The sequence below is a fragment of the Caretta caretta genome, chromosome 3, assembly GCF_965140235.1.
Source record: "Caretta caretta isolate rCarCar2 chromosome 3, rCarCar1.hap1, whole genome shotgun sequence".
NCBI classification, from domain to species: Eukaryota; Metazoa; Chordata; order Testudines; family Cheloniidae; genus Caretta; species Caretta caretta.
In genome coordinates this window covers 36363719-36387012 of record NC_134208.1, presented here as the reverse complement: position 1 = coordinate 36387012, position 23294 = coordinate 36363719, and the positions used below count along the sequence as shown (strand labels likewise).

General features: G+C 42.5%; 1 protein-coding gene, 1 long non-coding RNA gene and 1 pseudogene across 8 annotated transcripts in view; 2 read left to right on the top strand and 1 right to left on the bottom strand.

The window, feature by feature from the left end:
- Positions 1-2862, top strand: part of LOC142071356 (uncharacterized) — a 5095-nt pseudogene extending 2233 nt beyond the window's left edge.
- The window catches only part of LOC125634531 (uncharacterized), a 24522-nt gene extending 6688 nt beyond the window's left edge, over positions 1-17834 (top strand). Inside the window, exon 2 of the long non-coding RNA XR_007355954.2 lies at positions 15282-17834. This is a non-coding gene — a long non-coding RNA (uncharacterized LOC125634531). The remainder of the gene's footprint in view (positions 1-15281) is intronic.
- Positions 1-23294, bottom strand: part of RNASEH1 (ribonuclease H1) — a 27670-nt gene extending 4376 nt beyond the window's left edge. The window contains exons 1-9 of one of the 7 annotated variants that reach the window (XM_048845423.2): positions 23072-23294; positions 22202-22273; positions 21807-21928; positions 17830-18024; positions 16842-16941; positions 16232-16286; positions 15202-15286; positions 11366-11490; positions 4010-7494 (exon numbers count right to left, since the gene is read on the bottom strand). In XM_048845423.2, coding sequence (XP_048701380.2) covers positions 7408-7494; positions 11366-11490; positions 15202-15286; positions 16232-16286; positions 16842-16941; positions 17830-18024; positions 21807-21928; positions 22202-22251 — 819 coding nt within the window. In that variant the 5' untranslated portion in view covers positions 22252-22273; positions 23072-23294 and the 3' untranslated portion in view covers positions 4010-7407. The other 6 variants (XM_048845422.2, XM_048845424.2, XM_048845425.2 and 3 more) reach the window with 6 other exon arrangements.

Below are 23294 nucleotides of genomic sequence, written 5' to 3'. Positions count from 1 at the left end.
AAGCCGGGGTACAAAATGTTGTCATAAATCTTAGAGATGGCACAATGGAATTTTACCTGTAGAAATTTGGAAAATCATATGGGATGCTGCCACACAAAAGGAGCGACAGTTACAAGCTCGGTGGAGATTAGTAAATTTTACTTATAATATTAACATCAATCGTTGCCTATGTATTGACAATAGCAGAAGCTACCGTTGAAAAGGTGTATCCCATTGTAGTCCTACATATTAACTGAAAGGGTTCTGTACTTTATCCAATGGACCATAGAGCAGGGGTCAGCAGCCTTTCAGAAGTGGTGTGCTGAGTCTTCATTTATTCACTCTAATTTAAGGTTTCGCATGGCAGTAATACATTTTAACGTTTTTAGAAGGTCTCTTTCTATAAGTCTATAATATATAACTAAACTATTGTTGTATGTAAAGTAAATGAGGTTTTTAAAATGTTTAAGAAGCTTCATTTAAATTAAAATGCAGAGCCCGCCGAACCGGTGGCCAGGACCTAGGCAGTGTGAGTGCCACTGAAAATCAGCTCGTGTGCTGCCTTTGGCATGCATGCCATAGGTTGCCTACCCCTGCCATAGAGGGTATGGGCTGTATGGCACAATGATAAATGGCAGTCAGTAGATTTAGAAGCCTGTGTTGTAGATCAAGGATTAGGATTTATATGAGAAGAATCTGCTTTTAAGATCAGCAATGCATGTTTTAATAATAATGAAGGAGTGTGCCATTTGAAGTACATCGTGAAGAGACTGATAGGAAAACAGTGGTGTAAATAGGAAAAAGATGTGTGTTTTAGAACTATTTATAAATATGTGATAATTAATGGAATGTATAATCAAGCTATATATAATTATCCCAATGTTTGTAATGTCATAAAAATTGAAGGTTGTGATTTTATGTTTACATCACCAGTGTTTACAAGTCAGTTGTTAATTGAAAATTTCACCATGTATCGAGGTTAACTGAAGTGAGAGAAAAGTGGTTAAAAGTCAACCATGGTTACTCATAGGAAGAAATGTTTGTGTAACCTGGATTTTTCTGATTTTCATAATCTCCTCCTCCCCCACCTCTGGGTGGTGCCTGTAGGGAAGGAGACATAAGGTTTGACTGGGCAAATTGCTTTGCATGGATGGATACCTGCACCACTGCTGAGCCACATCTCCACAAAGGGACAGAACAATTTTCAAGATTAGGCCCTTTAGGGAGATGCTCTTATGTTACCAGGTAGATATGCTGGAGGATAGGGATAGGATACGGAGGGACCTAGACAAATTGGAGGTTTGGGCCAAAAGAAATCTGATGAGGTTCAACAAGGACAAGTGCAGAGTCCTGCACTTAGGACGGAAGAATCCAATGCACCGCTACAGACTGGGGACCGAATGGCTCGGCAGCAGTTCTGCAGAAAAGGACCTAGGGGTTACAGTGGACGAGAAGCTGGATATGAGTCAACAGTGTGCCTTTGTTGCCAAGAAGGCCAATGGCATTTTGGGATGTACAAGTAGGGGCATTGCCAGCAAATCGAGGGACGTGATCGTTCCCCTCTATTCGACACTGGTGAGGCCTCATCTGGAGTACTGTTTTCAGTTTTGGGCCCCACACTACAAGAAGGATGTGGAAAAATTGGAAAGAGTCCAGCGGAGGGCAAAAAAAATGATTAGGGGACTGGAACACATGACTTATGAGGAGAGGCTGAGGGAACTGGGGATGTTTAGTCTACGGAAGAGAAGAATGAGGGGGAATTTGATAGCTGCTTTCAACTACCTGAAAGGGGGTTCTAAAGAGGATGGCTCTAGACTGTTCTCAGTGGTAGCAGATGACGGAACAAGGAGTAATGGTCTCAAGTTGTAGAATGGGAGGTTTAGGTTGGATATTAGGAAAAAAATTTTCACTAGAAGGGTGGTGAAACACTGGAATGTGTTACCTAGGGAGGTGGTGGAATCGCCTTCCTTAGAAGTTTTTAAGGTCAGGCTTGACAAAGCCTTGGCTGGGATGATTTAATTGGGGATCGGTCCTGCTTTGAACAGGGGGTTGGACTAGATGACCTCCTGAGGTCCCTTCCAACCCTGATATTCTATGATTGATTCTCTTTTTACTATAGGGTCCGTGGCAGGGAGGGATGGGGTAAAAATAATAAAAAAATAGATCTGATGGCATTCCGGACCTTCATCTTGGAAAGAGAGGTTCACACCTCACGTTCATTGGTATGAATTTGTCATTAATAGCAGAACTTCTAGAACATCAGAATTTACATGGTTAACAAAGGCTAAAGAGCCTGCAAAGAAAATTTTAGTTACTGTACACCATAATGGTGAAAACATAAAACAAATACTAGAGAAAGTAAAAAAGGTTAGAGAACATCAGTGGTGGGAAACACTGGGGATGGTTCCCTACTGCAACTAAGATGTTTGATGTCTTTTTACATCCAATTATAATATTATTACAAATTGTAATTTTAGTTGTGTTAATATGTATATATTGTTGGATAAGGCAGGTAAAGTGACAATTCGAGTGGACAAACCAAGAATATCATATCACACATCGCCTCATCGTGTAGCTGGAGCAGAACTGGATTGGGATATGAGAGTTGCCACCAAGACCTATTATGCTCCACTGATGTCTGCAACGTGCTAGGTGTTGAGGAGGTGGATGCTTGCCCCATACCACTTTAATTGAAATCAATTGGCTGCCAAGGAGGGAATTGTTGTAGATTAAAAGGGGGTTAGCCTGACTCTAAATGGTCCAGAATTACACCTTACAGAAGCTCATGGTAAAACTGTCTGAGACTGGGTAGAACTAGTTAAAGAGAAGGGGGCAAGAACGTAGCAAGCAAGAGAGAGAAGGTTCCAGAATAGGAAAAGTGCACAGTGTGGTTGATAAGACAACACAACAGAGTAGAAAAGACAGACTGTGAGGAGAAGTTTGGCACACTGTGGGACTTCTGAGACTCTCACAGGCTACCATCAAGATCCATTGATGCAGACTCCGAGGACTCATTCTGGTGCCCCAATTCATCCACAAAATTCAGTCAGCAGTTGTGGAATCCCTCATTGGAGGTTTTAAAGAACAGGTGGGCCGGGGATGGTCTATGTTTACTTGGTCCTGCCTCAGTGCAAGGAAATGGACTAGATGACCTCTCAAGGTCCCTTCCAGTTCTACATTTCTATGTACAGTTCTACAATCCTGGCCCTATCACAGATTCACCTTGTACATCCTCTCCCCTCCCCCCCAATCAGGTTACTTAACATCTCTGCTTCAGCTTCCCCATCTGTGTACTAAGGAAGATAATGCTTGCAGGGATCGAGTGAGAAGTGATGTCTGTAAAGTGCTTTGAAATTTTGGATGAAAGCTGCTGTCGAACTATAAGAACTGCCATCTGTTCAATGAAATCAAGAGCCTCCTATCTGCGTCTCCTTGGCCATTCAGTGATACCAGAGATTCTCTTTTAGCTCCAGTGCCAGCCTGTGGGTCTGGAGTAGGATGAGAGGTCTATTTACACTGTTGCTGTGAAATTCTAAATGGCTATGATGCGCAGCCTGCAGCGTTCAAAATTGGAGCCTGCATATACTGCAGGTGTAATACACAAAATCCCCTCTAGCAACTCTCCAACATCACAAACTAATCACGGGGGAGGGAAGGTTGATGAGGTAGTATCTTTTATTGGACCAACTTCTGGTGGTGAGAGGGGCAAACTTTCAAGCCACAGAGCTCTTCAGGTCTGGGAAAGGTCCTCTGTGGGTCAGCTAAATGCAAGGTGGAACAGATTGTTTAGCATAAGCAGTTAATGTATATTCTAAGGGGCCACTATAGATTGGTGTTTGATGAAGAAAAAAAGGCAGAAATACTGTAGAAGAGATGCTTAGAAGCATTTGTGCTTGCTGTACACAGCATAAATGTAGAGTGTTGATGATTCCTCAGAAAGGCCCTCTCCCCTCCCATATAATTACATAAAGCTATGCTAAAGCAGTGTCAAGAATGCAAAGTCAAGAATTCAAGTTAAGAAATCCCAGAATTAAGGTTGTTCCATCTTTATTTGGTCCACTTTTTGTGTACATATTAGTGACTTCACTTACATGATTGCATTGTTTTTGCCACAGTATCCCTGCCACATAGGTGGCTGTTCAATATTTCCATTAGTTCTGTTCATTGCTCAAGTGTGTGGCTTTGGCTTTATTTACAGCCCACCATCTAAATCCTAGGCCTACTACAAAATTGTTTATTCATGAGCTTTTCTGTGGCTCAAGTGACTTGCCCAGCATTATACAAAAATTTTGAAGCAGAGGGAGAGAAAGAATCCAACCAAATTTCCAGGGTGGCATTCGATTGGATAGAATTTCCTGGATGGGGGACATATGGAAAAATTAGGAACTGGTCATTTAATTAAAAACAGCCAATGCCTACACACAAGGGAACCAAAGTAAGGTTACACGGGCAACCTTAATTCTCAGATTTCCCAATTTTTGAGTGCTTACATTACAGGCATAATATTCTTTTAACTTGGAACTAAGGAAGCATAAAAAGTTTATTAAACCAGTAAAATTAAGGCTTTTATAAATGCTCCCTGACAAAGTTAAGCTGGAATTAAACCTCCAATACACAAGGCTGCATTTTCACCCAAAGTGACTATTAGAATAGGGTTCTTACATGAATTTAAATGGACTCGAGGTTTGTTTTTTTTGAGCTGGCAACTATGGTAAACTGTCTGATGAACCATGAATGCTAGCAGAAGTTCTGCAGGCCACATACACCCTGCAATACATCTCTGAAGCCAACATTACCCTCAAGTAACCCCAGTGTGAATCCACTTAGAGATACAGCAGTTGCACAGGTATGAAGCTATAATCAGGCCTGCTGAACCTCAGCCAGTGATAGTGATTTGTAATGCAGGAAAAGTCCAGTTTACCCATCAAAGCCTACAGTGCTCACTTTGAAAGTAAATGTTTAATGTATCAGCAAGACACCATGTAGGGAACTCTACAGCTGAGTTTAATAAAGGCCTTGACTAGAGTGGAGATTTGCTCCTTTATAGTCATCCATCTGGTTTAAATGGTATAATCCCTAAGCATAGGAAGGCAAAGCCGTTCTGAGCAGTGGAGCTTATCCTGGTTTCAAGTGGAATAAGTGCCAAAATTACTATCTTTGCCCATCTACATAAGAAATGAGTGGTTCAGCTTATACCAATGACTGGATTTGGGGCAAGACGCCAATTTAGACACAGCCCATGTCATTTGAAGATAATTTTTCATATTGTATAATTCTAAGAATGTAGGATTTTAAAGAAATTGATATTTTAAAGAACAAAATTTTAGTAAGTATAGAAATGCTAGCATAGAGGTGGTGTTCAGATGGGAAAAGGATCAAAGTGACAGCAATGCAACAAAGAGGGTGTAGCTATAGAGGATCCCCTGCTATTGCGAGGGAAAAGACAAAAAGGTGAATTAAACAGCATGTCTCAAGGTTGACGAGGAATGACTGATGCTGAGGAAAGGTGGCAATGGTCAGAACCCGCCAAGTGAATGACCGAGTTGATGGCTAAGTGTCAATCCACTACTGAATGTCAGAAAGAGGAAAAGCTTTAGTGTCAGAGCATCAAACAAACTTAAACAGCATCGAATAATATAGGGGAAACAGAGGGGAGAGGCAGGAAGTGAAGCTAGGATGGCATAGAGGATTCCACCAAGGGGGGGAAGAAAGAGGCATGGGAAGGGGCTAGAAACAGGAGCCAAATGCATCTTAGAGGGTAAGATATATGGGCCAAAAAAAAAAAAAAAAAAGGGGCCGATATGGAAGAATGACCATGAAAACAGATTAAGGTAGAGAGCAATGTATAGAGATTGTGAGCAGTCAAGTATGTTTGGAACGGGACTGAAAGAAAGGAAATCAATTAGAATGAGGTCAGCAGAATCAGATGATAGGTAAAGAGAGAAAAGAATAGAAATGAGGCAGGAATGGGGTTAACAGTGGAGCAAGAGAGGGGGTGAGCATGTCAGGACAAAGAGCACAATGTGTTAAATTCTTGTTCATGGGGAAAGAAGAATGGGACAGACATAGGGGAGAGGGAAACAGAACAAAAATTACGAAGGTTTAAGAAGGGGAAAACCAGCAAAATAACTTGAAAATCATGGTAGTGCTAGAGAAGCAGGGGGCAGAAAAAACAGTGGGAACTCAAATGTGGCACAGGAACAAATTTGCAAAAGCAGGAATCAAGTAGTATGTCACATGATATGGTTATATGTAGATAAGACTCTGACCAGCATGAAAATCACCAGAATGCACATGGATTAGAGTGTGAAACAATCACTCTCAGTGAACAGGTGTAAGACAATGTAACAGTCAACATGGCAGTTTTCAGTATGAAGTCACTCAGGAGCCCATCTTGTGATGGCAATAGCTGACTAGGGGCCAGTTCGAGGTTGCTTCAGGAAGAAGCTGGAAGCAAAGTCTACAGGGGACTTGAAATTCAAGTGGCTGGAAAAGGAAACCTGTCTAATACTTCCCTGCAGCCTGCTTTGTTGATTGTTACGTCTGCAAGTCTGGACGAACAAATACTTTACAGCAGCTTATACGGATACTATTTAGGGATGTAAAAGGTTAACCAGTAAGCATTAGGCTTACTGTTATATGGGCCTTAACCATCTTAACCGTTTATCCTGACGAGCGGCTGGCCACGTTGGGCTGCCTGGAGCGGGCCCCCGGGCCACCTGGAGCTCAGCCCCTGCCTGCCTGAGCAACCTAGGTTAATGGTTAACCGGTTAAATGATCAAAATTAACCAGTTAACTTTTTTAACCAATATTTACATCCCTAATACTCTTACGAGCTAACACACAAACAAACACTTATTAGCATTTGAGGAGGTGCGGTGGGGGAAGTTATGTTTTATAGGATTATGCAGTTCAAATAATTGCCATTGCACTTCAGTATTTTCTAAACTATTTGCTTAAAAACAGTGACAAACCTATCAAGTTTAAATTTATTTCAATACTCTTGGTAAAGGGAAAACGTCTATCATTCAGATTGCAACATATTTCCCTTCATAAACTTTTTGAAACAATTATACTTTATAAAACCTAAAGTTCTCTCTCAGTTATGGAACATCTAAAAAAATTAACAGGTACTGTGGCAAATGGAACTAAAAACACTGGACACCTTACTTTTACCAAAATTTGAATGTTCAGTAAGCCTCTACCAACAAAGCAGCGATTAACCAAGTAACCTGAACACTCTAAAAAAGTAGGTGTGTTTATACAGGACAGCATATATTTAAAATTTTTAAACCAGAAATAAGGTAAGGATAAATTAACTTATTTTGAACAATTCCAACAGGAAGTTTTCAAACTGAAAAGAGTATGTCTTATGGCTTAAACAGTCTTTAGTTAGCAAGAACGAAGTTTCCTAGTCTTGATAGCATGCTAGGAGTTTTGTTTTCCAGCTCCTTCTCTTGCAAGTCTATCAGCCACTTCATTTCCTATAAAGCCAGCATGACCGGGAACATGCATCTGTTGAGAGATAAGTCTACAGTTATTTGACACAACACTATCAAGATTCAAATAGTCAAGAGAGACTACACCAAATACACGAGATCTGATCACCTGGTCTGTCTTTATTAATCCCAAGTATCACAGCACCTTTCTAGAGCATTAAGTGATTTCTTCTGCATATAGCAGGGCTTCTCACAGCTAGGATTCTTTTAACTGGTTCCTATCTCAGAGTCAGAGCCCCATTTTATTTATTAAAATGTAGGTAAGCTTCGATAAGTTCCAAGTTCATGAAATGCAGCACTGTCTGGTTTTCAGACTAGCAGAGGACACTCCTCTTATTGTGGTGATTTGTTTTGTTAAAATCTGAACAGTTCCACCAATTCTATTCCCAATGCAGCACTACTGGAGAGGGCGTGTAGAGGGGAAGCCTATAAAGCCAGGACTCCCTGAAGTGCCAGAATACAGTGCTCCAGCCACTGTCAGATGGATTTTCTGCTGTATTTGGAGGTTTGTTTTGTTTAGAGCTAGGGGGAAGTTACATAAAGGACAACAGCTTTAAATTTTAGTTCAGTAAAGTTGTTTGTTTAACTGCAACCTGGAGATTATATTTCTACTAGTGAGACAAGGTGGGGGAAGACAGCATCTAGTTAGCCTTTGACATCTGAACAGAATACATCAGTGAAGTACAATAAGGGAAGGAACTTCCTTTAGGAAAATCCCCCAAGAGAAGTATAAAGTTTCCACTTATGCCCACTGTATTGTTTTGTATGGATTACTTAATGGTACATTTCCTTGGATTCTGTTTCACTAGCCATAAAGGCAATGGTGCAGAGATTTGTTTCCGAGTTAGGTATCTTTGGAAGGTTACAGGCAAATTTAGAATAATTAGAAACGTGGCTACGGGGACAATATGTTCTTCTCAATGCTGAATTTATATCTACTAGAAGAGTTAAAGGTTACAGACTCAATTTAAAATACTATCACTAGTTACTCAGCAAAAAGCTACTGTATCCTGCTTCTACGTTTGAGATAGTTCTTACCAAATTGAGAGCCAACATGGGTATTCTAAGGACTGCCATATTCATGCTTCTAATATTATTGGAAAAGCTTTGAATGTGCCACAGAAAATCTGAGTTAGACAGTTTGTTTTGCACCCTGCTGGCAACTGACCAGTTCTGCTAAAGTAAAAAGTTTACTGTGTCAACTTACACACCCCTGAAGACTAATTTAAGAATTCTTATCTTAAATTTTTGACCTTCAGGCCTAACCATCCTCTGTTAGTTTCTCAGTATTCTAGTTTAGATCTGAGCTTTGCTCCCTTTTCCTGGAAATACCCTAGAGATTTAACAGTGTGGGGCTTTTCTTGGTGGGAAATATATGAGCAAATGTTTAAGTATATTGTTTGATAGAATCTAGTAGATCCTTTTGTGTATTTCTTAAATTACTTGGTAACAGAATCTTGCTGATTATTTTGGATGGAGCTAATAATTTTCCTGGTACTTATGTGGATTCATGGTAGCTTTACATTTATTAAAATTCCTTATGATGCTCTTATCTGTGAAAATGTATAAAATATATTTAGTGGCAAAAGTACATAAAAAAGTTATTTGTGCTTATTCAGTCACACTTAACACCAAATTACTCAGCAGGGTGCACAAAAATCAATTTTAAAAAAATACTATCTAAAGATAGTTTTAATTAAGATACATTATAGCTCAAAGATATCTTCATGGAATAAGGATTATAAATTCTAATTCTATAGTATGAGACAATATATTCATGTAATGTTTAAGAAAAGTTTTGTAAAGGAGTTCCAATAGTTCATGGATTAGGGACCCAATCTTATGGGCCTCCAGGGGCTTCTGGACAGATTATTTAGGTTAATCTTCTATTTACCCAATGGGACTCAGCATCAGAGATGCTCAGTTTTGCAGTTCTCAAACTGTGGATTTGTGTCTCCAGAGATAACATGCTTGTTAACAGCAAAAATGTTTTAAAATAAATAAATTATATATAGAGGTGAGAAGTAACACATCTCAAACCCTATTGTCCCTCTGCAAATGTGTGTACACAGAGTCAATCCCTTACCTCTCTCTAAAAGTGCAAAGTTTCAAAAAGTTCAATGAATAAAAGGTTGTTGGGGCGGAATAGAACTGGACAAGGAGAAGTCTGGAGATAAAATGTGAGACCAGAGGGACAGGCAACAGAAACAAAAGTGAACCTGTTTGAGCAGCTTATTCCAGAAGTCTTAGGTCTTTCCGAGTGTAGCCTTCATTGATTTGAAATCTACCATACCATTCTCTCACTAGAAAGAAAAACCTATAATGGCAGCAGGCCATAAAAGAGACCCAGTTTGGGAATATTTTAATGAAGTTCCTCTACCTGTGGTTAAGACAGGCATGTGTGCAAAATGCAAACAAAGAAATACAAGGCCTGGTTGCCCGAATGAAACATCATGAGAAGTGTTCCTTCTCAGGAGGAAGCTGCATTGAAGATGATGAAAGGAACATGCAGGATCTTCAGGCTGGTAAACTTTTTTATTTCATACTTCTTTCCTAAGGACTGCCTGTCTTCCTTCTGGACTTTTCTTGAATTCTCATGTTTGAGCAAAAAATATAGTTGTTACTCTATGCTACCACCATTTCTGATGCAGTTGTGATAAGAAATAAACTGCCTATTTCAGCTAATCTTCCTCTTACAATTTCACCTTTAAAGTAGTACTGAGTGTCAGTGAATGCAATGAATAATACTAAATGAGCAGTATGGTAATAATTAAATAACTGCATTGACTTATTTTGTTTAGGAGAATCCATCCTCAACCTACAGGATTCTGAAGGCTATCCACCTTCAAGATCATCATTTTCTATAGTTTCAGAGTTATCTGCCAATGATAGTGTTTCAGTCACATCATGTATGTCACATGACCACAATATATAACCCGTGGCAAAAAGGAAAAAAAAATCTCTGTCATCCAAAAACCACCATAGATAAATTTGTGATAAGAACCAGCAGATTACCAAAAAAAAAAAAAAAAAGGTAACTGACGAAAAAATTGCCTGGTTTGTTTATGCGACAAACTCTCCTTTCTGTGTGATTGAGAACCCACACTTCATTAACATGGTTCAGTCATTAAGACCAGGGTACAGTCTACCCAAGAGAGCAGATGTCACAGGCAAATTGCTGGATAAAGTATATGAAAGAAATTGAGCAGTGTGCAAAAGGTCTAGGGCCAGAGTGGGCAAACTTTTTGGCCTGAGGGCCACATCTGGGTATGGAAATTGTATGGCGGGCCATGAATGCTCACAAAATTGGGGTGGAATGGGATGAGGGCTCCGGCTAGGGTTATAGGAGGGTGCTCCAGGCTGGGACTGAGGGATCTGGAGGAAGGGAGGGGGATCAGGGCTGGGGAAGGGGGTCGGAGTGCAGGAGGGGGTCAGAGGTGCAGTCTCCAGGCAGTGCTTACCTCAAGCAGCTCCTAGAAGCAGCGGCATGTCTCCACTCCAGCTTCTATGCAGAGGCGTGGCTAGGAGACTCTGTACACTGCCCTGACCCTGCCGTTCCCATGGGCTACAGTTCCTGGCCAATGGGAGCTGTGTAGGCACTGTGCGGAGCCCCTTTGCTGCCCCTACATATAGGCGCTGGAGGGGGGACATGCCACTGCTTCTGGGAGCCGTGTGTAGTGGATCAAGCCTCCGACCCCACTCCCTGGCTGGAGCAGGTAAAGCCCTGGACCCTGCTCCCTGGTGGGAACTCGAGGGCCGGATTAAAATGTCTGGAGGGCTGGATGCGGCTCCCAGGCGGTAGTTTGCCCACCCTGGTCTAGAGGGTAAAATTGTTAACCTGAATCTGGATGGGTGAATTTAAAAATCAAATCCACCCTGTTACTCACCCACTGAATTTCCATTCCCTCCGAAAGCTCATCAAGTCTTTCAAAGTCTTCTTTATTTATTACATCTTTTCCTGTGCTTGTTCTCCAGCCATTACTTTTCCAGTTGTCTACCCAACTTGTTATACCTATGAAAAACAAATTAATGTTTTATTGGAAGACTGTAACTTGTAACTGGAAACTGTAACTAACTGGATATATTTTTAAAATTCAGCAGGAATGTAAATAACTTGTGGTTACTGCATAGGAAGACTACCCATGACCATGCCTTTAAAAAGGAAGTTATTTAGGAAGTTTTAACAGTTTTACAAATCCTTGCCATGTAAATATCAGGACCAAACACTAGTCACTTCAACAGCAACAGGGTATTTATTTTTTTTAGTAGAAGTCAGGGACAGGTCTTGGGCTTCCATTAATTATTGCTTATTGTCCGTGACCCGTCCATGACTTTTACTAAAAAATACCCATGACAAAATTTTAGTCTTAGTCACTATCTCTGTAACATGCTTTGTAGTTACTCTAGAAACTTCCTGTTATCTCTACAGACTATGGGCATGGTCCCACTCCCAATGACTTTAGTGCTGCAAGACCATACTGCTATCAGTTACTAACTTTCTCCACAATTGCATTAAAGACACAGGTGACAATCTGTGAAATATGCTGATTTCATTCTCTAATACAGTTTTTCAGAATGACTGTCTTTCTAGCATCTTTCCTTACACCTATGCTTCCCCATTGACTGGTACTGATGCTCACCGTTTGTGAGCACAATAGATGAGTTTAGATTCACTTAAGTGCAAGTTTTCCAGGTGAACAGCAATAAATTGAAGTTGAGGGTCTGTTTGCCAATGGAGCTAACAGTGTGCAGCTCTAACTAGAGCTTTACTAACTTATTTTATTTGAAGGTCAAAAGAGGAGCACGTGGTGGGAACGCACAACCACCTAAAAAAGAAGGCATAAAGCAGAACATATTCAGAACAACAAGAAGGGTTACATTAACCTAAAAGTCAGAGAAAAAACGTAACAATATTTTAATTAAGAGTTAGAAAGTCCTCTACTATTGGTCAAAGAATGTATTAATTATTAGACAATTTATCCAAGACAGGAGCACCCTTCATTAAACAACTCTACTAGTGAAATAGTTACCAGAATAGAGTTGACCACTTTATGCCTGGCAGTATGAACAAACTGAGCTGTTAATTCTCATTCTGCTAAGGACTCTTTGCAGGAAGCCAGATCAAAAGCTCCTATAACCAGTCCCATCTCCATATTTGTATGAACTGGGAAAGGAACTGCTCAGTAGGAATGGTTAAGAGATGACTGCCCCCTGGTGGGGCAACTGAAGAGAAGGAAACAGATTACTTAATGGATCTGCTCTGCTCCGCCCCATCTTCTGCCTCCTTGCTGGTTTTAATTCCCTGGTCCACTGAGCCCTTGCTTAGCAACTCCTCCACTTCCTGGGGCCAATGCGCCACTCTTTCTCCCACACAGAAGCAGGAGCTACCAGAGTCTGAGACAGTGGGAAATCAGGACAGCTCCTGCATCTCTTCTTCCACCCAAGCATCCCCCTTTCCCTGCCCAGTAGCTCCTTGGCCTCTTCAGGGTGTGGGCATCACCCCTTAGAGGAGGCATCAGATTACTTCCAGCTCATTTGCCTTCTGAGCTGCTGGCTCATGCTTTGGGGGAAAAACAGAAAGATGAAAGTTCTCACCCCCCATGCAAAAATATAAAGTCATTCTTCTGCCCAAGAGCCTCTCATATTTTGGGAAAGTATAGAAAAAAAAAGTTACACAAAGAATCTCACTCAATTATCTGATCAACAAGGAAGCCTGACTTGATACTGCTCCCAAATCATTAAGCACATACAAACTTTGTCTTGAAAGCACTTAAATGTATCAACTCATCCCAAAAGCCAGGAGTCAACATTCACATTTTACAATGGGAAAAACTGAGGCATACAAATTGACTTGCCAAAGACAAAGTGATTGTTAGTTTATTAGATCTCAGGAGTTCCCATCAAGAGCTTGTGCTCAGACAATAACAAAAATTAAAAAGGACTCTGGGATGGTGTGGATTGCACCCTCAGCAAGTTTGCAGATGACACTAAACTGGGAGGAAAGGTAGATATGCTGGAGGGTAGGGATAGGATACAGAGGGACCTAGACAAATTGGAGGATTAAGCCAAAAGAAATCTGATGAGGTTCAACAAGGGTAAGTGCAGAGTCCTGCACTTAGGACGGAAGAATCCAATGTACTGCTACAGACTAGGGACCGAATGGCTAGGCAGCAGTTCTGCAGAAAAGGACCTACGGGTTACAGTGGACGAGAAGCTGGATATGAGTCAGTGTGCCCTTGTTGCCAAGGCCAATGGCATTTTGGGATGTATGTGTAGGGGCACTGCCAGCAGATCGAGGGACGTGATTGTTCCCCTCTATTCGACACTGGTGAGGCCTCACCTGGAGTACTGTGTCCAGTTTTGGGCCCCACACTACAAGAAGGATGTGGAAAAATTGGAAAGAGTCCAGCGGAGGGCAACAAAAATGATTAGGGGACTGGAACACGTGAGTTATGAGGAGAGGCTGAGGGAACCGGGGATGTTTAGTTTACGGAAGAGAAGAATGAGGGGGGATTTGATAGCTGCTTTTAACTACCTGAAAGGGGGTTCCAAAGAGGACGGCTCTAGACTGTTCTCAGTGGTAGCAGATGACAGAACAAGGAATAATGGTCTCAAGTTGCAGTGGGGGAGATTTACTTTGAATATTAGGAAAAACTTTCACTAGGAGGGTGGTGAAACACTGGAATGCGTTACCTAGGGAGGTGGTGGAATCTCCTTCCTTAGAGGTTTTTAAGGTCAAGCTTGGCAAAGCCCTGGCTGGGATGATTTAGTTGGGGATCGGTCCTGCTTTGAGCAAGGGGTTGGACTAGATGACCTCCTGAGGTCCCTTCCAACCCTGATATTCTATGATTCTATGGTCTAGTCTGTTAGAAGTGACCAGCAAAGAACAAGATGCAATTGTGCCTTTTACTTCTTTATGATACATAAAAGATCTGCTTTCATGTTTAGAAATTCATGATATGCCTATACTCTGAAATTATAAGTCACAAGGAACTGAAAGTTGAGTAACTGAAGGGAAAAAGGGGTTAGGTCTATTAGAGACCACATTAACACCACTGCCTACTACTTATAGGAGGTCTTGTAAAAAATTCAACATCGTAACCCCTAAGGTGAAACCTCACAATATACACTGGGAGACACCATCCTCCAGCAGTCCTCCATTTAAACCAGGGAAGGATAGACTTGAACAACATTTATAGAGGTAAAAACAAGCAGAACAATCTTGAAGTGTTTCAGGCTCTGTTTTTGTATCAAAGCAAAAAAAAAAAAAAAAAAAAAAAAAAAGAAGGGGGGGAGAAGAGAAAGAACAGCCATTTTCCTAATGCTACTTGCTGGCCACTTTTCAGATATACAGCCTACATTTATAGGTTTGGTATTAAAATGAATACACCATTTTGTATACTGCACCCTTTGCTTCTGCCAGAGGATCTTTTATTATAGATGTTCAGTATCTGATATTTTAAAATATTTCCTACATCAGTTGCTAAACTAGGTATCCTGTCTATTCCAGAGTTTGATACAAAAACAGTAGATATGATTTTGGCAAGCTATGGAGAATGTTCTTTTCCCTGCTATTACTGGGAACTGAAATGAGTTATGAAGAATCCCTTCACACACACACACATCCCCCAAACAGTTTTACAGAAACAGATTTGTAAGGCTTATACAGTGAAGGTACATGTTCTACATTCAATACACAGTAGAACTGAAATAGTTAACTTACCATTTATAGTGAACTTGCTGTCAGTGTAAATAACCAGTTTCTTGATGTTTTGACTCTTTGCTTGCTCTATTGCTTTGCAGGCTGCCTAAAGGATGTGTTTCAATCATAATTCAGAAGATTGTGAACAAAAAAATACATACAGAAGAAATACAACTAGAGAATTTACTGTGAAGACAGACACACAAAAATTGCAGGAACATATCAGACATCCCACAGTCTAGAAGTCTGTCAGAGACAAGATACAGCGTGCCTCAGTGGAAGACAGAGAAGCCAATTATGGAATAACTAGTCCACAGAAGAAACTTCTTAATCCTGCCAGCTAATGATTGGCTCACCCCTTCAACCATGAGGGTTTACATCCTGGCTATTTTCCTCTAATAGAACTGTGGATGTTCTGATTATCCACATAAATGTCTAATGCTGTTTTGAATCCTAAGGTCTTGACATCAGTGATATTTTGTTGTTTAAAAGGTTAGTGATGCATTGTGTTAAAAAGTATTTTCTTGTATCGTTTCTGAATGTCCTTTCAATTTCATTGGATTTTCCTTTTCTTTCCAATAGGAGCACCATTTTATCTTCATTACACTAGATATCGTTCTGTAGACCTCCACCATGCCCACTGTTGTTCATTTCATATCTAAAACTGAACAGTCCTAATGTTATCTTTTATAGGAAAGTCTTGCCATCATTTGTCTCTGAACTCCTCTCTACTTCTGAGCTGTCTTCCTTGAGACAGGATGAACAGAACTAAATACAAAAAATATTTGAGGTAGAAACCCCAGAAACAGAGAACAAGCCAATGGGAGTTCCAGAAAGCAACTCTGCCAACTCCTATGCAGAAATACTGTTAGCAGAATCAGCAGCTTCCTTTTTGACTTGTATCATTGCAAAATCCCTCACAGCAGAGCCCTACTAAAACTATTGAATGTGTGAGAATATCTAGGAGCTTCTGCAGCTAATTAAGTTGTGGCATTATAGTGCTCAATTCTTTTCCACAAGTATAAAACAATTTTAAAACTCCACAACTTACATGTATTTCAGCTCTTTGGTTGGTCTGCCGTCCAGAAAGCCTATCACTAGTATTTCTGTTTAAAAGCAACACAAAATAAATTAATGGTTCACACTACTGCAGAAGTGTATAGCCACAGATTAGGGGCATAACTAAAACCTCCCCTTCAGGGGGACTAAAGTTTTTAAGTGGCAAACAATCTGAAATTTGGGCATGCTTGGCCCTGTTCCTACTGCAGGTTGAGAACAAATCAGTCAATTTAATATAATTATATGTAAACTTATGAAACCACTTAATGAGAACCTAAATTAAACCTTCCCCAAGATATTAGCCTGGACAAATGCAAGGTGAGTCTTGTTATATTTTGCCTACATTTCTAACCTCTACAGGCACCTTTATTTCTGCATTCAGTGATGGCTGTCATTCAATATTCCAATTTAATAACTGAGTTTACTCTTTCTAGCTCTTTATCTATCTAATTTGGTGAAAGTCTTAGTCAACTAACTGTGTTTTGCATTCTGAAGTTGCTGAATTTAAAGGCCATACAATTTAAGTGTTAAATTACACAAGACCAATATTAGTAAGTTTTTCTACAGCAAGCGATTTAACTATGATCTCAAAAGTTACTTACAAAGGGTGGCCTGGTCCCCAATAGACTCCTACTCCAGCACGTGCCTTACGACGCCCATTACTTGAGCAGCAGCCATCTGTATAAACAACTACAGAGTCACCTGTAAGAGATGGATACATGCAACCTATTTAAAAAGTCACAAAACAATTTTCAATTATTCAAAAGCATAAGCCTCTTTAAAATACATAAAATTGTTAACATTTATATTTCCTCCAATAATGCTCTAGCAACTTCTACACATAGAAGTTGTATATATCATTTTGCACAGGTGCATAATCTTTAAAATAATTTTAGCCCCCCCCTTTTTCACAAGAACTTAAATTTTTGCCAACCCTGAAGAAGATGCTTGTGTGGAAGAGCTTCATGCCCCCAACTCCAGGTCCCAATTTTTTTAAGATGGCCATCAGCCACAATGAAAAGTTAAAATACATGTTTAAATGTGTTCTCGCAAGTGTATTTACTTAGGGTTCTGACATGGTTCTGTATCAGTTAAAATATTATTTCATCCTGTCTACAGTGGCCAAATCAACCTATGTAATAAAGGCTAGTGTTATATACTCAAAATATGCTTGACCATAACATTACTTAAATTTATTATTGCTCTGAAGGCACTCGAAACATTATTATTAGAAAGCCAGAATTGTAATGCTTGCATTCAGATATCCCGTTCTCCCACGCAAAACAATAAAAGGTTCTTCAATGCCCTACCTGGATCACCCATTAGGGAAGACTAGGGGCTAGAAGAGATAACATTCCAGGCATACCGTAAAATGTTAGATTTACACTGTTAAACCAAGCAGCAAGAGTTGAGGGCTTCTCACAGAAAAAAAAACATGCCAAAGCTTCTTCACACTAGAGAATTTCAACTTGAACCAGGTTTTGGCTGTTAGCGAGAGAAGTAACTTTAGGCAGTTGTTAAATACTCTGTTTAAAATACTTTATATTCATTCAATGTACTCCAATAAATTGTAGTCCCAAAGAGGCTTACCCATATATGAGAATTTATCTTTGCTCACTGAAGGTGCCGAATATGTCTCATTGTATTTTACATGTTTTTTGTTAGGTTCTTCCTCAGAAGACTGCTCATATGGTCTCTTGCATGTGCTGTAACTTGGGCTTGCTGTTTCCAGTTCATTCCAGTAGCTGTCACTCTCTTGTGTTAAACTAGATATGCCACTAGTACCTTAGGAAAAAACCAGTATTATACACAAATATAAAAAAAAGTTATAATATGCATGCCTAATTGTAGTAGTATTAGAAGTTATTTGTTGAACTAGGGAAAACATTAGGGCAGAAGTACCAAGTTAAAGTTCACACCATCCCTTTAATCCCGAACAATTTCTTTTTTAAAAAGAGAACACAAATAAACGTACAAGTCATCATTAACGCTATGCTGAAATTTCAGCAATCGGGACATGCAGACATTAAGGTTCATAAATTAACGCAGCCATGTTGCACACATGTAGTATTTTCTATATTGTGTATAGCGGAGCACGCTTCATGTTTTAATGTTAGAAATTTGCTTTTGTGTTTCCTGGATATTTTTATCTGTGGCAATATTTTTAAACAGGAGTAAATATATTAAAATAAAATTGATAATTAGAAATGAAAAATCTAGTAGTAGCATAATGAATTTAACTTTAGAAGAGGAGTTCAATACTAAGGCTGAGCATTAAAGTTCCACAGAAAACAACAATACCTCACATAACTAATCCAAAGCCATCTTTGATTTTTCCTTATCCTGTATGTTTTACTAGATACTGAGGATAGAGGAGCTCAGAGCAGATTTTCAGAAGCACTCAGCATTGCCTTAACTCTACAACCATTAAAAGCCAGTGCTGGGCCCTTTTGAAAATGCCACCCTGTGACAGAGTGCTAGGCAACAGCAGATGAACTACCACTCTGGTCACTGTATCTCCAATTAGCTGCCTGGAAATAAAACTGATTATGACAGTTGTGACTAACGGACAGATTGGGGATGGGCTGCAGAGAGCTATAAGGCTAATAAACTCATTAGCTCAGAAGGTAGATAAAGCACAGGGGGAGAGAAACAGTGTCTCAGAGTTAGTCCCAAGACAGATTTCCCACTTTTCCTGTCCTTGACCTAGGGGGTTAAAGATAATATGCTGTTGTAAATAAGATGCTGCAAAGGGGAGGGGGAAACACCATAAATAAACCACACGTTGTGTTTACAATCAGAGTCTCCAAGTGCTCTCTGTATGCAGTGGAAGAAGAGCAGAGGGCATGCCTTGTTAAACACCCCTTCAACTATAACAGTAGGGAAAATTATGGAAATATTCTAGTTAGCTTCATGATAAAAGAAGTTTTTCTGACAGTAATTCATCAGTCCCTCTGTGCAACAGCAACTGATTTACATTCAGTTATAACAGTGGTCCCCAAACTTTGTAACACCCCTCCCTTGCCAATAACGGAATCTGTGCCCCCCCCCCGCCCCACATAGCCACATTCAGAAGCTGGACCAGTGCTGGGGTGGCACTCCTTCCCTGTCCCCCCGGATGGCAGGCCCGGGCCCCACTATGCCCCCCTGAACTTTCCTCCATGCCCCCCTAGGGAGGCACACCCCAGTTTGAGGACCTCTTGAGTTATAGGATACAAAATATAATATATACCACACAACATGGTATAGTTTTCAGAGACGCTGAGCAGGGAGGAAGTTGTGAGGGTGCCTGCATCTCAGAAAAAAAAATCAGACTATTATATCCTACTTTTACCTGCTGTTGCTTTGGAAGCAACACCCATTAGTTCTGGAACAGCCTTCCAACTGTGGTAAGGACAAGAAACCTAGCTTGTTTTTTAAGATGAAGCTTTGGTGTGCTGAGACCACTGCTTCTCATGGCGACCTATATGATCTCATTGTTTACTTGTACTCCCCATCTACCGGTATGCATCTGTCTCTTGTCAGATACTAAAAAGTATGTCCACAGTACTGAAACTCAACTACAATGCTGCAGCTGTGCCACTGTAGTGCCATAGCATAGGTGCTTCCTACATCTAGATCCCATCAACATAGCTAATCCACTTCTCAGAGATGGTACCTAGGGCAATGGAAGAATTCTGCAGCTGACCTAGATCTACACAGGGGGTTAAAATCGACCCAAGTACATGACTCCAGGTGTGAAATTTTTCACACCTCTCAGGGATGTAGCTAGGTCATCCCAATTTTTAAGTGCAGTCCAGGCCTTGGGCTTTGTCTACACTATACTTTTGTTGGTTAGAGTTGTGAAAAAAAAAAAAAACAAAAAACCACACACATACCCTGGATGGTCATAAATTTCACTGACAAAAGTGCTAGTGTGGGCAGCTCTTGACAACACAGCTAATGCTGCTCATTGGAGGTGGTTTAATTATGCTGGCAGGAGAGCTCTCTTCTGCCAGCAAAGAACAGATACACGGGAGACCTTACAGCAGTACAGCACAGTTGCCAACTTTCATGCAGTAGATAGGCATCCCAACTTTCACAATAAGACAAAAAACAAGCTAATCCCATTCCAAAATGAGGCCCAAACAAGCCAATCCCTTAAGAATCCCAACACTCTATGTGACTAGATCCCGCCAGCATGCGGTCTGCACTTCAACAACAACAAAAACTTCAAAAACAGACTCCAAGGAGAGACTGCTGAATTGGAATTCATTTGCAAACTGGATACAATTAACTTAGGCTTGAATAGAGACTGGGAGTGGATGGGTCATTACACAAAGTAAACTATTTCCCCATGTTTATTCCCCCCTCCACCCCCCACTGTTCCTCAAACATTCTCATCAACTGCTGGAAATGGCCCACACCTTGATCATCACTACAAAAGGGTGTCTCCCCCCCTGCCCCCCCACGCTCTCCTGCTGGTAATAGCTCACCTTAAGTGATCACTCTCCTTACAGTTTCAGAGTAACAGCCCTGTTAGTCTGTATTCGCAAAAAGAAAAGGAGGACTTGTGGCACCTTCGAGACTAACCAATTTATTTGAGCATAAGCTTTTGTGAGCTACAGTTCACTTCATCGGATGCATTCAGTGGAAACTGCAGAAGACATTATATACACAGAGACCATGAAACAATACCTCCTCCCACCCCACTCTCCTGCTGGTAATAGCTTATCTAAAGTGATCACTCTCCTTACAATGTGTATGATAATCAAGTTGGGCCATTTCCAGTACAAATCCAGGTTCTCTCACACACACAGACCCCCACACACACTCACACCAGGGGGAGAGTGGGGTGAGAAAACCTGGATTTGTGCTGGAAATGGCCCAACTAGATCATCATACACATTGTAAGGAGAGTGATCACTTTATATAAGCTATTACCAGCAGGAGAGTGCGGTGGGGAGAGGTATTGTTTCATGCTTTGTGTGTATAAAAAAAAATCTTGTACACTTTCCACAGTATGCATCCGATGAAGTGAGCTGTAGCTCACGAAAGCTTATGCTCAAATAAATTGGTTAGCCTCGAAGGTGCCACAAGTCCTCCTTTTCTTTTTGCGAATACAAACTAACACGGCTGCTACTCTGAAACCTGTGCACCCCTGACCCTCGCTCCCTCCCTTGCCCCTGCTTGCCTGGAGCAGAATTAAAAAAGAGCAACAAGCTACAGCAAGAAACAGGACAAACAAACAAGCTAAAAACTAGCCAACGAGCAATTCACAAGCCAATTAGGCCAAAAACAAGCCCAATTTGTGCTTTTTTTTTTGGCAGGTTTGGCATGTCTGCAGTACAGCTATGCTGCTGTTAGGTTCGTAGTGGAGACCTAGCCTTAGAGCCTAAGTTGCTTGGAGCAAGAGCTGTCACCATCGCAATACACATAATTCTAACAGGAAATACACCTGGAGACATGTGATGGGGTTGCCAGCAGGGCACTGGACTGGATACCCCTGGCCGTCCTGCCAAACCTATGTTCCTGTACAGACGCTGCCCGCTGGAGGGAAGGGTGGACGGGGCTCGCTGCGGCACTACCTGCTGAATAGGATGAGGACTGCCGCGCCTCGCTGCCCACAAAGGACAAAGCCTCTGCCTCGCTGGCAAATTTCTTGAAGCTGGCGGCCGGGTACCTGTTCACCTGCTCTCGGCACTCCTCCCTGCAACACAGCAGCGACAGGCGGGCCGTCAGCAGGAGCCGTGCGGCCACAGGGATGGGACAGGACCCCGCGGGCTCCTCCTCCTCCTCCCCCGGGGCGACGCGCAAGCCCGGGCTCCCTGGCCGCTCAGGCGACACGGCGCCCCGACCTGAGGGGCTGAAGGAGCCCGCCGGGCAAGGCCTAGTAGGGGAGGGGGATCCAGCCTTGCCCCGTACGGGGAGGAGGCCCCAGCCGGCATGGGAGTGGGGACCACCCGGAAGCAGCCACCCTCACCAGCTCTGATAGACTCCGATCCTCCTGCCTCTGCGCACCGCGTAGAACATGCTGCTCCCGTCGCCGCCGCTGCTGGGGACAAAACAAGGGTGAATAAGCGCCGCGAGCAGTCGCCGCAACATGGCGGCGGTACCGCCACCCGGCTCGCCCCTACCGGCCCTCAGCCTCGAGCCTGCTGCCGCCCACCAACCTGCCTCCCACACAGACGCTTTGCCCTGCAGCGGCCCCGCTCGCCACCGCCTACTGCGCAGGCGCAAGGCACAGCCACATTCCCCCACCCTTTGCGCAGGCGCAACCTAGCGGCGGTACGCCACTAGCGCACGCGCAATGCGGCGGCCTCACAGCGGGCTAACTTGGCCTGCCTATTGCGCAGGCACCGCCCCATTCCGTCGCCCAACGTCTCCTACCGCGCAAGAACCTCGACTGCGCAGGCGCATTGCGCAGTCTTCTTCGGAGTTCCTTCCTTTCCTCCTAGGACTCGCTGGACCAGCGAGGGCTGGGAGAGAAGGGGCCGGCGGCGCGTTACAGGTCCCGCGCGGGACCAAACTGACAGAACATGCGTTTTCATTAAAGCTGTTCTGGTGGAAGCGGGTCGCCCCCAAATGCAGGCTGGAGCCGATACGTCTCCATGCGCCAGACCCCTCTCGCCAGAGCACAGGCCACGTGGCCGACCCCCACAGTCACACCCAGCTCTCCAAACCATAGAATCATAGACTATCAGGGTTGGAAGGGACCCCAGAAGGTCATCTAGTCCAACCCCCTGCTCGAAGCAGGACCAATCCCCAGTTACATCATCCCAGCAACGCCCTACTGAACTCGCAGGGCCGGGGCCAGGTGCCTTCACCTGCCCGGCAATTCCCCGCGCCTAACCTCGCCTCTTGCTGGGCTTCGCTGTCCCTTTCCTCGGCCTGGCGGATGGGCAGCGGCCGGGCTGCTCCTGCCTTCCAGTCTCAGGCGTGCTGCTGCGGGGCGGAGGGAAGAACCGTCTGGTTGCCCCTCAGGAGTGCAGGGGGAGTAGAGCTGCCGGACTCCCAGCGGCTCTTCCGGGTTCGGCCCCTAGGCTGGCGGCGTGCTGCGGTGCTGGAGGGGGCAG